At 36.0% G+C, this 15537-nt stretch overlaps 1 protein-coding gene across 2 annotated transcripts in view; it reads left to right on the forward strand.

Moving 5' to 3' along the window:
* Nucleotides 1-13775, forward strand: part of LOC103043521 (adhesion G-protein coupled receptor G2) — a 37866-nt gene extending 24091 nt beyond the window's left edge. For both annotated transcript variants that reach the window (XM_049468601.1, XM_022681506.2), the window contains 8 exons: nucleotides 2053-2156; nucleotides 3488-3612; nucleotides 4738-5009; nucleotides 5653-5752; nucleotides 6295-6578; nucleotides 9647-9748; nucleotides 10039-10209; nucleotides 13268-13775. In XM_049468601.1, the coding sequence (XP_049324558.1) occupies nucleotides 2053-2156; nucleotides 3488-3612; nucleotides 4738-5009; nucleotides 5653-5752; nucleotides 6295-6578; nucleotides 9647-9748; nucleotides 10039-10209; nucleotides 13268-13371 (1262 nt within the window). In that variant the 3' untranslated portion in view covers nucleotides 13372-13775. The remainder of the gene's footprint in view (nucleotides 1-2052; nucleotides 2157-3487; nucleotides 3613-4737; nucleotides 5010-5652; nucleotides 5753-6294; nucleotides 6579-9646; nucleotides 9749-10038; nucleotides 10210-13267) is intronic.
* Nucleotides 13776-15537: the final 1762 nt, after the last annotated feature.

Raw genomic sequence — 15537 nt, forward strand, 5'->3', positions numbered from 1 at the left:
TGTTAGGTAACTGTCAGTAGTGTTGTAGTCTCAAGACTGGCCTCGAGACCAAAAACGAGCGGTCACGGTCTTGTCTCAGACTCAACCTTGTTTGGAATCGGTCTTGTCTCTGTCTCGGGGCGAGGCAGACTCTGAGACTGTGGACGAGACCGGCCTAGTCCGAGTCCTCTGTCTGAGGTCAAGTTCATTCGAAACTGAACCTTTTATCTATTGTTTCTGATCAACAATTCATTCAAACAAACTGCATCAGTCCTTTTTGTGTGTCTAAAATCTGCACACAGATTGACTAACAGCAAAAAAAAAAAAAAAAACAAGCAACGCCTGCTTTCGTTCAGTATCCAATCAATGAACACTTTTCATTTTGAATAGTTTGAATAGGTTTTTCCACACATCTAGAAAGAAAGCACTAAGAGAAGTAAGTGCAAACTAGCGAGATAACAAATGTTAGCAGCGGGCTAGCAATCTACAGCTAGCTATGGTTAGCTAACAAGCTGCGGTTAGCAAACTAAAATGCTAAGGTTATCGGAGAGAGAGCTACAGTTATCAACGAGCTAGCTAACCTTAGCAACAAGCTAGCAAACCTTAACGACAATCTAACTAACTTTAGCAATGAGGTAGCTAAGCTTAGCGACAAGCTAGCAAACCTTAGCGATGAGGTAGTTAAGCTTAGAGATGAGGTAGCTAACCTTAACGACAAGCTAGCTAACCTTAGTGATGAGCTAGCTAAACTTAGAGACAAGGTAGCTAACCTTAACGACAAGCTAGCTAACCTTAGTGATGAGCTAGCTAAACTTAGAGACAAGGTAGCTAACCTTAGTGATGAGCTAGCTAAACTTAGAGACAAGGTAGCTAACCTTAGCGACAAGCTAGCTAGCCTTGGCGATGAGGTAGTTAAGCTTAGCGACAAGCTATCTAAGCTTAGCGATGAGCTACCTAACCTTAGCAACAAGCTAGATAACCTTAGCGACACGCTGGCTAAATATTAATGCTCTTGGGAAAGGGAACTACCATTAGTGACAAGCTAGCTAACCTTAGCGATGCTAGCTGTTTGAGGGCAAATTGGGATTTTTTATTTTACATTTTAGAATAAAAAAGAATGGAATTTGAATTTGATTTTTTTTTATCTTAATCTGGTCTCTGTCTTGGATTTGGTCTCGGACTCGACTACTAAAAGTATTGGTCTTGACTCGGGCGAGCCATATCTTCTGCACGTTTTGTTTGATAAAAAAAGGAATTAACACAGATGTTTTGTACTTCTGTTAAAAAAAAAGAAAGAAGAAATAGTTTAAAACCGTTAAAACAGTTGATAAGTGATAATCACTGGTAAATGCATGTGAGTTTTAATAAAAGAATAGCTCATAAATGCTAGATTTGATCTTTTGTATTAAAAATGTACAACTTGTACTTGTAGGTGAATGTGGAAAGCTACCGCTAGCGTTCTGCCTCAATATATATGTCATTATTAACCCTTGTGTGGTGTTCGGGTCTGTGGGACCCGTTTTCATTTTTCATCAAATGATACTAAAAAAATATTTTTTCTAAATCAAACTCATTGGCATTGGCTCATTTTTTGTGAAAAACATATATCAAAACACATTTTCGATAAACACACACTGTACACCCCCCCCCACCCCCCCACCCCCACACACACACACATTTATATTACATACAGTATGTTTGGCCAAGGGCTAATAAACATTGCTTCATTTGTAAATTTGAAACTAAACAAATTTTCTACTCATATCTTGAGTTTAATTCATTTTCTTTTACATTTTATTAAAAAACTAATAAAAAAAGAGTAGCACTTTTTAAAGGAAATGTAACATAAGAAAGGTAAAGGGCAAATATTAACCATGTAAGCTGTTTATATTGAAGCGAGCATGTGTAAAGCATTTTAATGTAAAATTGCTTAATTTTGCTGAATTAAATACAAGTAACAAAGTAAACGAGTAACAAAAAATATGAACACCACACAAGGGTTAAGATTTTTTTTTGTAAAATATGCATCAATCACTGCTTTAATATGTCCTGTTTTTTATTATTTATTAATAGGGGGTTTAGGTGGCTGGAGTTCTGAGGGCTGCACTGTGCTGAACAGCACTGAGAATGAGACAGTCTGCGCCTGTAACCATCTCACCAGCTTCGGTGTGCTGCTGGTAAGAAAGAACTCAGTTTAAGAGATAATCTACTTATAACAGGGGCTTTATTTTGGGTAGACTTATGATATTTTTTTACTTTAAACTTACTGTTCCTGCATTTCTTTATACTGCTGACATTCACATAAACAACATAAAAGCCACAGAAAAACTGCCAAGACCACCCACAATAAATGTACTGTAAAAGTCTGTACTTACAAAAATCAAATTGCGAATACATGAAATGTGCCCTGTAGTGGCTAAATGTAAAGTCAGCCAGTGACACATGCTGCAAATCATGTATATTAAAATAATTTAAATGTTTTTTAGAATCATATCGCTTACATAAAATCATGCAACATTTTCTATCACAATATATATATTGATATTAAATCATTAAGCCCTATGCTGAACTTTGAACTTTGTGCCATTGATTTGTCATTGATGGTGTGAATTAAATAAAGTCACAAGACATGTTTTTATTTCTGTCCACATAACTAAGACTGTCTTAGTTAATTTTTGTGTTTAAAATGGCCCACATTTGACTTAGCAAAGTGAACAGCGAAAAAAGAATTGAATATGACTTTTTACACTGTGCACTGTACATTTGGGCTGTTTAAATATTACTGATACTGATGCATCCAGCTTGTTTGTCCTGCATGAAAACTGCAGTTATATCAGTGATACAATCCTGATAAAAAATGGAAAGCTCCATTTAGTCTGAACTAGATTGTGTATTCTATAGTGTACATTTTTGTTTGAAGAGTAAATATGCCCTCTAGTGGACTTTTCCTGGTGTTACCTTTATAATCTGTTGAATTCTGTTTACTATTGTTTGTACTTGTACTTGTGATTCCTGAATATCTGCCTTCTTTTAATACTTTCAGCAGTGTTGTGGCAGTTCACAGCTTTTCTAAACTAGTTCAAGTTCAGTTCATACATGCTCAAAGTGAACAGTTCACGTTCAAAGTTCACAATTTTAATTATGAACTAGTTTAAAGTTCAGTTCATTTTACTTTTTTCGTGAAATATTCAAATAAATCCTTTTTTTCACGCTACAAGCTAAAAATCACTATCCGTTCTTTGAAACTGCTCAATTGCATTCAGTTCAACGTTCACGAAAAAAAAAATGAGCGTGTTCAATGAACGCGTTCTTTTGAAATCGTTCACGCACAAAACTGACTTTCATATTATTTCACTTTATAAATGAATAGATGCATGTACACCTTCCTGCATTTCCTCCTTGCCATGGCACATCGCGCTACACACTACTGAAATACCTTCAGTAAAATAGCCTCTCTGACAGCATGTATTTATTTGACAACAGCAGTGTTCATGCTTTTCTCTCCTAGGACATTTCTGGAGAGGGAATAACAAATCGTCTGCAGGCCACCATCCTGACCTACATCACCTATATCGGCTGTGGCATCTCTGCTATTTTCCTCTCCATTACTCTGCTCACCTACCTGTCCTTTGAGTGAGTTTGTCACTTTTGTGACTTTTGAATTGAGTTACTTAAGACACAGCGTGAATAGATATCAAATTAAGGAAGTATTTCTTCCCTCTAAAGCTATACATCTGTGCAAAATAATGTGCATAATCACATTATTGTTAAAATAGATTTATTACCTGTTAAAATTTGCATTATGTTGAACTTTATACAACAGTTAGTTGCGACCTCACAGTCTGATTGGTTGAGAAGTGTTCTAGCCGTGATGATATTTGTGATAACAGCTCGGCCTTCTCACACTAAACCTGTATCACTCCGCCGACGCGTTGCCGGCGAGTAACGCCGTATTTATATACACAGTACAGTTTTGAATCATCACTAGCGGCAGCAGCAGCTTTAGCATTAGCTTAGCACAGGCTAGCGCTCAGGCTCAGCACGCTCGCCCGCAGCGCTGACTCATCTTTTGTGGAAAAAAGGGAAAGAAAATCACTCGGCTAATGCCGTCTAACAGCCAGAACGCTAACCAGCCAGGCTAGGCTAAACTAAGTTAATGCTGAGCTAAAGCAAGCTACGCTAACCTAACCACAGTCCAGACGGCTAGCTAAAACCAACACCACCCAGCAGAACAGGCAGAAATGTTAAAAAACGCGCAGCTTTCACCTGAAGACGACTCCACGGAGCAGGAGAGGAGAGTATTAGCGTTATTTCATGATCCTAATGTTACCATCTTCACTTATTCCCAATTTAGATTTTAAGCTAACGTTCGTGGTGTTAGTCTGTATAAACCGTACACCGTTTTGTAGTTAAGTTTCAGTTCTGTTACAGTTGTGGTGGAACTACTTTTTGGCGGAAGGCTCAGTCCATATTAAAGCTTATTTATTCTGAATTTCTATGGTTATTTTCTTTATTTTCTTTATTAATTTAGTAAAAAAAAACTGTTGTATAAAAGCAATAGAACACTCGAGGTCGTGTGTTATCACAAATAACATCACAGCCGTGATGTTCTTTTAATACTTTAATACAGCCGTGATGTTATTCATGATAACACACGACCTCGAGTGTTCTATTGCTTTTAATTCTCTTAATTATTTTACTTTGATATAGTAATTAATAATACATATTTTTCTCTTTTTCTCTTTTTTTTTTTTTTAGAAAACTGCGTAAGGATATCCCCTCCAAGATCCTGATCCAGCTGTGCTTTGCTTTGCTGCTGCTAAACCTGGTGTTCCTGTTAGACTCGTGGTTGGCCCTGTACCCTGATGCTGTGGGTCTCTGCATCTCAACAGCCTTCTTCCTGCATTACTTCCTGTTGGCGTCTTTCACCTGGATGGCCCTGGAAGCTGTCCAAATGTACTTTGCTCTCGTCAAAGTTTTCAACACATACATTTCCCGATTTATGCTCAAATTAGGACTCGCTGGTTGGGGTATGTGCACACTCGCTGCTGCTTTTTTGTTATTCTCATATTTCTACATTATGATTAACCCTTGTGTGGTGTTCGGGTCTGTGGGACCCGTTTTCATTTTTCATCAAATGATATGAAAAAAATATTTTTTCTAACTCAAACTCATTGGCATTGGCTCATTTTTTGTGAAAAACATATATCAAAACACATTTTTGATAAACACACACTGTACACCCCCCCCCCCCCACACACACACACATTTATATTACATACAGTATGTTTGGCCAAGGGATAATAAACATTGCTTCATTTGTAAATTTGAAACTAAACAAATTTTCTACTCATATCTTGAGTTTAATTCATTTTCTTTTACATTTTATTAAAAAACTAATAAAAAAAGAGTAGCACTTTTTAAAAGAAATGTGACATAAGAAAGGTAAAGGGCAAATATTAACCATGTAAGCTGTTTATATTGCTTGCAATTTAGGTGAAGCGAGCATGTGTAAAGAATTTTAATGTAGAATTGCTTAATTTTGCTGAATTAAATACAAGTAACAAAGTAAACGAGTAACAAAAATATGAACACCACACAAGGGTTAAGCAAGTGATTAAGCATTTACCATTTTATATATAATATAGTTTAACATTAGTTTTCTCTTCACAGGCATTCCTTTAGTAGTGGTCATCATAGTCATAGCCATCGATAAAAACAATTACGGACTTGTGTCCTATGGGAAGTTTGAAGATGGAACCACAGATGAATTGTGAGCAGCATTTTTTCTAATTCTTCTATTTGGTTCTTCACTTGATTCCTTTGTGAAAATATATTCAGGCTAAATCTATTTTTTCTGTTGGGGTGCCCACATCAAGAATTATTGCAGAATTATTTTCTGTAAATCCTATAAACTTCCCGCCCAAACTTTTTTATACCACTGTAGGCCTGTCACAATTTTTTGCGTTAAAAACAGAATTATTGTAATTTTAAGACCATTTCATTATTCTGATGTATAATATATGAGCTGAATAATGCAATTACAACTATTGAAAGATCTAATAACTTTTCTGAGATGCTTTTTTTTTTTGGCGATTAAAAAGACTTGGGTAGGTTAAGTGTAAAACAAACACATACCGTAAGTGAACACAGTGCGCGATTTTGAGATCAGAAAAAATAAGGTCATGTTCATATATTGTCTGATAAATTAATAATGTAGCTATCGTAACAGCTTTGCCAATATAAATAATTGTATATATTAAAAGACAATCTTTAATTTGATGATTAGTGATTTTGTTCTTTTTGTCTCCACAGCTGTTGGTTGAAGAACAGCGTTGCTTTCTACGTTGCAGTGGTGGCTTATTTCTGTGTTGTGTTCCTGCTGAACCTCAGCATGTTCATCGTGGTTATGGTTCAACTTTGTCGCATTAAGCGGCAGAACCCTCATAATGTCCAGAACCGAAGTGGCTTTCAGGACCTGCGGAGTGTGGCGGGGCTCACTGTGCTTCTGGGCCTCACCTGGGGATTTGCTTTCTTTGCCTGGGGTCCTGTGAACCTGGCCTTCATGTATCTCTTCGCCATCTTTAACTCACTGCAGGGTAAGCTCATCACCTCCTCACACTGTAATTCCCCTGCCCTGTCACTGTGCTATTTCTTTACACTGCTAAATGAAGAGTAATGACATAAGAATATGATATGAGAAGATGATAAGATGCAAATTGTAATGTAAACATGTGGGTCGCTCCCACTGCAGTAGTGGTGTGAGTATGTGAACTGATAACTCTGTCTGTTCCCACGATGCTCACAATATTAAAACTTTCCATAGGGGTGTATTGTGAAACTATTCCATGAAACGTGGTGACTGTAAATTTCCCTAGTGTATGCTTGTATGTATGTGTGTGAATATACAGGGGTTGAACAATGAAACTGAAACCTGTCATCATTTTAGGGTGGGATTTTAGGTTTCATGGTTAAATTGGAGCAGCCTGGTGTTCAATCTTCATTAATTGCACATTGCACCAGTAAGAGCAGAGTGTGAAGGTTCAATTAGCAGGGTAAGAGCACAGTTCTGCTCTAAATATTGCAATGAACACAACATTATGGGAGACATACCAGAGTTCAAAAGAGGACAAATTGTTGGTGCACGTCTTGCTGGAGCATCTGTGACCAAGACAGCAAGTCTTTGTGATGCATCAAGAGCCACGGTATCCAGGGTAATGTCAGCATACCACCAAGAAGAACCAACCACATCCAACAGGATTAACTGTGGACGCTGTAAGAGGAAGCTGTCTGAAAGGGATGTTCGGGTGCTAACCCGGATTGTATCCAAAAAACATAAAACCACGGCTGATCAAATCACGCAGAATTCAATGTGCACCTCAACTCTCCTGTTTCCACCAGAACTGTCCGTCACCACAATCAATTATTGTGCTCTAAAACCAGGTGTTTCAGTTTCACTGTCCAACCCCTGTAGATGTGTGTGAATGTAGTTGTGTGAATCAGTGTCTGCCATTATGGTCAAATATTGATTGCCGTGTCTGCCCTGGCTAAATGAGTGTTCTGTTAATTTAACCATGGTGAAATGTAATGATTTTACTCTATGAAATCAAATCTTCTGTTCGTAATGGTATGGTTTGTTGTAGGTACAGTCATTCATATTGTTAAACAAGTAACTGCAGATGCGAAACAAGCAGCATTGCTCACCTTTTGTTCACCATGTGTGCATAGTGCCAGCAGCCTCTGTAGTACTGATAATAGCAGTGAAATAATTCCCTGGAAGATCACATGATAACGTGTAGAGTACATTACAGAAGTAAAGTAGCGCAGTTCCATGAAAGGTCAGAAGGTGTTTGTTTGGACAAAGTTTTTACATTCTGCTGTGTAGGTAAAACTAATTTCTTTATGCCAGATTCCTTAAAAGTGACACATGAACTTAATATTTGGCTTTCTATTTGAGTAAACAGTAGGGTGTGCGTATATCAATAGCATCATTGTTGATCTAGCCTGTGTGGGCGTCAGCATGCAAATCTTGTGTCTTTGACTGTCCCCAGCTGGCCACCAACGACAATAGATCATTTCAGGTTTAATGTTGGTCAAGTCAATTCAAGTCAAGAGGCTTTTATTGTCATTACATCTGAGTACAGGTACACAGTGTGATGAAATTACGTTCCTCCGGAACCATGGTGCAACATAGAACCACAAGCAATAGACAACATAAAGTGCAGGAGTGACGACAGTGCAACATAAAACTATAACACTAAATAACAATAAATACAATAAATACAAAAGACGAGACAATTTAAAGACAGGACAGTGCAGTACCGATATGGTATAATAGAGTGTATAGTGAGGATAAGGTGCAGAGATGTGTAACATACTGTAACATATAGAACATATATAATCACAGCAGTTACTGAGGTAGAGAGTTTATAGTTTTATAGAGTAGCAGCAAATATTGCTGATATGAATAAAGACATTTCAGTCTCTGTGTGCTGAATGTGTCTTTGTGTGTGTGTGTGAAGTACAGTCTTTGTGTGTGTAAAGGGTGTTGGTGGGGGTCAGTTCAGTTTTGTGTGAGTGTGTTGGGTGTGTGGTGGGTGGGGTGGGGTTCAGCTCTGTCTCTGTGTGTTGAGGAGTCTGACTGCCTGGTGGATGTAGCTGTTGCAGAGTCTGGTAGTGGAGGCTCTGTGTGTTGAGAAGTCTGACTGCCTGGTGGATGAAGCTGTTGCAGAGTCTGGTAGTGGAGGCTCTGTGTGTTGAGAAGTCTGACTGCCTGGTGGAAGAAGCTGTTGCAGAGTCTGGTAGTGGAGGCTCTGTGTGTTAAGAAGTCTGACTGCCTGGTGGAAGAAGCTGTTGCAGAGTCTAGTAGTGGAGGCTCGGATGCTCCTGTATCTTCTGCCGGACGGCATCAGAGCGAAGAGTCTGTGTGAGGGACTACTGTATTATTAGTTTTTTGGAACTTATGGGCAAAATGTGATTAAAATACACTCTCTGCTAAGAGCTTGTGTTTAAGTGCCTATCTTTGTTCTCCCTGTGTTCACACTGGTTTCCTCCAGGAATCCTGGAGTATATGTGTATGTGTGTGTGTGTGAATGCGTATATTTGTTTTTTGCTAGATATGGACTGGCACTCTTTCCTGCTTTAGCTCCCTCTAGGTGGATGGTTGTTTCTGGTTAAGAGTATGTTTAGCCTTTTGCAGTGTGTGTTGGTTAAGTGCTGAATGTATACATGTACAGATCTGATACACAGTAATGGTATTGGTTGGATTGGGCCATAACTTCTCATGCAGAGACTGAAAATGAAAAAGAAATGATTTTACAGCTAAATAAACATAATTTAACCCGGTCTAATCAACAAATATACACCAGAAAAACAACTACCTATCTGTAGAACAGTGTACAATTTTAGTAACGCAGACATTTCTTTTATTAAAAATAAAATACATTGAAATGAAATATTAAAACCCTTTTTCCTACATGATATTAATTTATTTTCAGCTCACAGTCTCAGTACTCATGTAATGCTGAGATATGGAGCATTAGTCTGTTTCTGTATCCTTAATTGTAAATTAATCATTTAGCATAACACACACGCTGTGTCTTATCACACAAACTTTTCTTTGGTTGTATAAAAAAAACTGCATTCTACAACTTTTCTTTTCCCACAGGGTTTTTTATCTTTGTGTTCCACTGTGCTGTGAAGGAAAATGTTAGGAGACAGTGGAGGATATACCTGTGCTGTGGAAAATTCAGGCTTGCAGAGAACTCTGGTGGGTCACAGATATGAGTTTTTTTTATATTTTTCTTATTTTGTTGTAGCAGTAGAATGTGCGGAATATTTTTGTTTATTTTTGTTTAATTTTTCAACATTTTATCAATATTGTGAACAATGTACCGTGATAATATATTGTGAGATACCCTGTGATTGAAACCAGTCAGTTTTTCATATTTTTCCTATTTTGTTGTAGCAGTAGAATGTGTGGAATATTTTTATTTTATTTTTGTTTAATTTTTTAGCTTATTCTGTTTACTAATTGTTATTTCTCCTTTTGTGTAACAGACTGGAGTCACACTGCAACTCAGAAGACGAAGAAGTCCTCTGTGAACAGGATCGGCTCTTCATCAGTAAAATCATCCAATTCTAATAATCTGTCCAGCTCCACAACCTTCCTCGTCAGCAACAGCCCAGGATCAGGGTCAAGATCAGGATCAGAGAGGTCACTAGGAATCAGTGAGTGTCACAGAGTGTCCACAATCTGCTCATCACACTATACGTATCACCATACATACACCGATCACTAATTTTTTGACAAGGCAGTGTCTGTACATAAAAAATAAAAGAATAATAAGAATATAAATAGGTACATACAACAACCAATACAATCAACACTCTAGGTATCAAAAGCTAAGGAGAAGAGGTAGGTTTTAAGTAGCGATTTAAAACTGGATAGTGTGACGAGACGAGACACGATATTGGGTTCACGAGAACGAGACGAGACGAGACGAGATTTAAAAATAAAATTTTAAAGAAATCTTATAACGCAATCTTAACAGACTGGTTTCTCTCACACATTGATTCTATAAGAAATAAAATTAAGAATAAGATACATAAAAATAAAACTTTTCTAGGTCTTATATAGTGCAAACAATAACTGCAAACCACAACCAGTCATATTAAGACTATACTTGAGTTGCAAACAGAACATGTTTTTAAATACAGTGCAGAGCTAAGGGATTAGTACAGCTGCCTATGAAACAGTCACGTGTAGGATTTACTTACAGTATTTATATATGGTTTGTGTCTTGTTGGTCACTCTGTTACCGTTTATTGTTTCCACTGGAGCCAAAATGCAGCCAGACATACAACTTAAAAAGTGGGTATGCAGGTATTGCATACACCACAAACAGTACTGCTGTGTTGCCAGATCCCGCTTAAAAAGTCCACACTAAACTATTTCCCCCCCTCATATTTACGTGTGCCAGTTAAAAGCTGTGCTGCTGCATTTTGTACAGATAATAAATAATACTAAATAATAATACTATAATAAATAGGGTAGAGGATATCCATCAGCATACTCTTCATTAATGTCTCATTGGGAACATCTGGCAATCTGCATGATGCCGTATTTACAAGGCATACTACGTTGTTCAGTTTTTGCACTATAAGGCGCACTTAAAATCCTTTAATTTTCCCTAAAATCATCAGTACGCTTATATTCCGGTGTGCTTTATTTATGAATTCTACCAGTCAGGTTGTAAGGAGCAGTAAAGTTACTTCACCGTACAAGTACAGCATTATACAGGAGCGCTAAGGCTGGAGCAGTTTTAGCATTAGCTGCTATGCTCTTGCTCCTTAGCCATTCACAGGCAAGTATATCGAATGTAAAATACAGTAATTATCAGACTCGCTCTACTGATCAGGATCAGCTGCCAAGTTCCAAAAGTTTTTAGTGAACTGGGAAAATCTGCTTTTAGCTACAGTTTAGCAGCAGTGAGCTGGAATTCACTACAGGACACTTTAAAACTCATTAAAGCTCACTGGAGTCACTCAATCATTTTAAACTATTAATATCTAACCACCTTCAGACAGTCTGTTCCTGTTTTACTTAATCTTATTTATCCTTAACTTTCATTTTAGTTCTTCTTTTAGTTTTATTATTTCCTTTTTTTTTTATTTTGTTTCCTTATTTTATTTTCATTTTTTTTAATGATTATTCTTATAGTTATTATATTATTATTTTTTTTTATTATTTTTAATAGTTTTGTATTTTTGCTTTTTATCTTATTTTTGATTTTCTTTTATTGTTATTACTATTTTTATTATTGCTTTTATTTTTGTTAGTTAATTTATTTACAAGTTAGATTTAACTAATTTTAACCCATTTTTGTTGTATTAGTCTTCCTTTCTTTTGATCTTATTTTTTTTTTCAATTAAACCATACTTAATTATAATCATTAATTTTATTTATTTTATTTTATTTTATTTTTGTTCTATTTTATTCTAATTCTACTTTTATTTATTTTTTTATCTATTTTTATATTTTATTTACTGCTATTTTACAATAATTTAATGTAGCTTTTATTTTCTCTGTCATGTCAATCCCTGTTTCTGTAAATGATCGGCTACATTGAAAATGAGGGCTGCCCTCAATGCACATCCGAGTTAAAATAAAGGTTGGTTGATTGATTGATTGATATCGGACTGTAGCCTGCTGCCAAACCTGGCTAGCACTGCTGGAGCAGCATTAGCATTGGCTGCTAATTGCACTAAGCACTAGCTCTTAATTTGTTCAGATGGGAGTATATCGGATTGTAGCCTGTGCGTTTACCATGTTAAAACAAGCTACGTGGGCCGAACTGCTGGCTAATGTCGCCCTGGCTTACCGGAACACTCAGGGTTCATCAGTGTAGCGCTGTTGGGTTAGCCACTAATGCTAATGCTGCTGCACCCAGCCTTAGAGGAAATCTGGAAATCTAAGCTTCCTGTAAATAAAAGAAAGCGCTTTACTCATCCATATAAACAGTGTTCAGGAGAGAAATCTGTGTAGATTCACATCCAGCGCTCTTTTGACTTTAAAAGAAAATGTTTTTGTAAGAATTACAGTTTTGTTCACTTAGCTTAGCTTTTAGTTGTCCCCTCCCCACCACCACCACTCAGCGGCGAGACCTGCTGAATTAGAAGGGAAACATGGTGACACCCCTGTTCCTTACTAGTGTCGCATAATGCACCTTATAAAACTGTGCATATTATATTGCAAAAAATACGGTAACTTTACAGCTGAACAGTCTGGCACATCGTTTTTGGTATCATTTTTAAATAGAAAAAAAAAACAAATAAAACAAATTTTTGGATAATTATTTAGATTTGCAGTTTAGTAGTAGATCTTTTTCATTACTTTTATATTATATTGATTATTTGTATGGTATTATTATTGGTACTGTAAGCTACTGTTGTTTATCTGATGTTCTCTTGAAAGTTTCTGTTTGATGCTTGCAATATTATAAATCAAATATATTTCAGTGTTTTTTCATATTGCCAATAATACGTGATTACAACAATACCCTAAAATATTGTGATTATTTTAGAATTATTATAAAAATTATTATTTTAAAACCACATTACTCACCTGAACTATCCAGAGGCTAACTCCTCATTTTGAGTGTGATTAGGTGGGATTCTGATGGGGTTTGATTTGTGATCATTTCCTGCTGTTTAACATGTTTTATATACATATTTTCTTGGTTTCCAGTGTTGAAATGTTAATTTAATTGTGTTTCTGTAATCGTAGGCAGTCCGTTTGATGACAGAACGATCACAGCGCAGGAGGACACCAGCTCAGACGTAGTACTGAATGAAATCCATCAGAGATACCGAGACCAGAGATCCTACTGACAGCAGCAGAACACAAAGTGTTATTTATGATGTAAATGTTTTGTTCTGTACATTTTGTACATAATGTACATATGCCAGTTATTAAGATCATATATATTAATATATATTTTCTTTTGTACTTCTTAATACTAAATACTTTAATTTTAAGTGTCTATTTTAAGACTCTTAACTCTTACAGAAGTTAAATAACAGAGACATTATTTTATGAAAATGACAAAAGACTGATTATGAAGCTTTTTATGAATTATTAAATTATTTGTTTCTTTTGCACCGCTAAAATCATTTCACTGTTGGAATACTTTTTCTTGTTCTTGATTCTGACTTATAGCTTCACTTAGTTTTTCATTTCACTGTGGAACAAATTAAAGTATTCAATAAACAATAAATAAGAATAAATAAATAAACTGTGCACTTTATTAGGAATATTTGAACATTTTATTTTATTCTGAGAAAAACTTTACTTTTTTGCATAAATTTTAAGATAAAGCTGGAAACATTACCTTGGATGAGTGGCGCATTGTGAGTAGGGGTGGGACAATATATTGATATTACAACATATTGTATCGTTTTGATTGTATCGCAACAATAGTGTCTAATGTGGTGTATTACAGATCACTTGTATCACTTTGCATCACTTATATCAAGCCCACCTTTTGAAATAAGATATTGTAAATTTGATGAATTAAACCAATGACTGACCATAGACTAATCTAAAACTGGCATAGGCCTCTCTGCTGTAAAAAAACAGAAAAAAGAAAATCGAGAATCAAATCGAATCGAATCGTGACCCTAAAATCAGAAATAAAATCGAATCGAGGATTTAGAGAATCGTGACACCCCTAGTGCCTTGTGATACTCGATGGGCATATTATACTCTAGCATATTATTATTATTATTTTTTTTTTATTATTATAACATTATACTCTGCGTAATTGAGGGAGGAGTCATGGCAGGTGTGATGTGTTCGTGCACTTAATTTTAAGTTGATTGTGATGCACAAAGAGAAAGTATGTGAGATTCTGCCTGCGCACGGTTTGATAAATCTGAATTTTTTTGTACGTAGAGAACATTTTAGTAGAAAGTCCTCACAAGTCTCAGTACATGAGACCTCAGATCATTTGCCTTTTTCTGTCTGTTCTGTTTTCTGGTCTTTTTTAGAGTTTCCTTTCACTTTCACAGCTTTCCTTTCCTGATATTACTTAATATCTTGATAAATGTTCAGTTTTATTAACTAGACTTGTTGCAAGGTTTGCATCCTGTAACAGAGCCACGTTTACATGTGTTCAGCTCGACTCACTCCACAGTTAATGTTTGTCTATGTTTGCATGGATGTGGGTTTCATTTTTTACATCTGTTTTAGTGGGTGTGGCTAAAAAACACCTGAACCATTACTAGGACAGGTATCCCTATCCTTGCTTACTTACAGCCGTGTAATGCAGTTATTGTTTATCTGTTGGACGTTCACCTTATTTAAAATAACTGTGCAAAAACATTTGCAGGGAGAAATATTTTGTTATATTTGTAATTTTGTATTTTGTAATAGTTTACTTTTATAAATATATACAAAATTAAAAGAACAAATCAACCTACAGGAAGGAAACTTGGTGGTTAGTCGAGCCAGAGTGTCATGAAATGGCAGCAGGTCATCTTCAATAAGTCCTGTTTCCCTTCAGTAAGTCCAGATCACCTTTAAAGGTCTCATTCTGCTAAAATCAATTTTTTTCTTGTTCTTTGTGAAAAACAATAGGTCAATAGGCTCAATTGCCTGATATTTTCTGAATGCACACTTCAGTGTGTTATTTTAATGTAAACTGCTGGAGCTTTAGCACTTCACATCTACTGCTAAATCTGCAGAGACAATTCAAGCTGCATGGTGTGTATTATTACAGGAAAACGAAAAAAAGAACCTCAACAACTCCATACTGAGACGCCTGGCATGTTGCATTGTACATGCATTACACAATAGGTCTGTACATGCAGCGTAATATATACAGTATATGACCAACAGTTGCTCATATCAGTCTAAATTTTTAATAATTCACTGTTGCTGGTAAACTTTATCATCCGAATATCATTCTTTGGATGAGTGTATATAAAAATATATAAAAAAATGTTGTAAATGACATTTACAATCAACTATATTAAACAGAACATAAGATGGGGAAA

Source organism: Astyanax mexicanus, chromosome 20 (assembly GCF_023375975.1).
Source record: "Astyanax mexicanus isolate ESR-SI-001 chromosome 20, AstMex3_surface, whole genome shotgun sequence".
NCBI lineage: Eukaryota > Metazoa > Chordata > Actinopteri > Characiformes > Acestrorhamphidae > Astyanax > Astyanax mexicanus.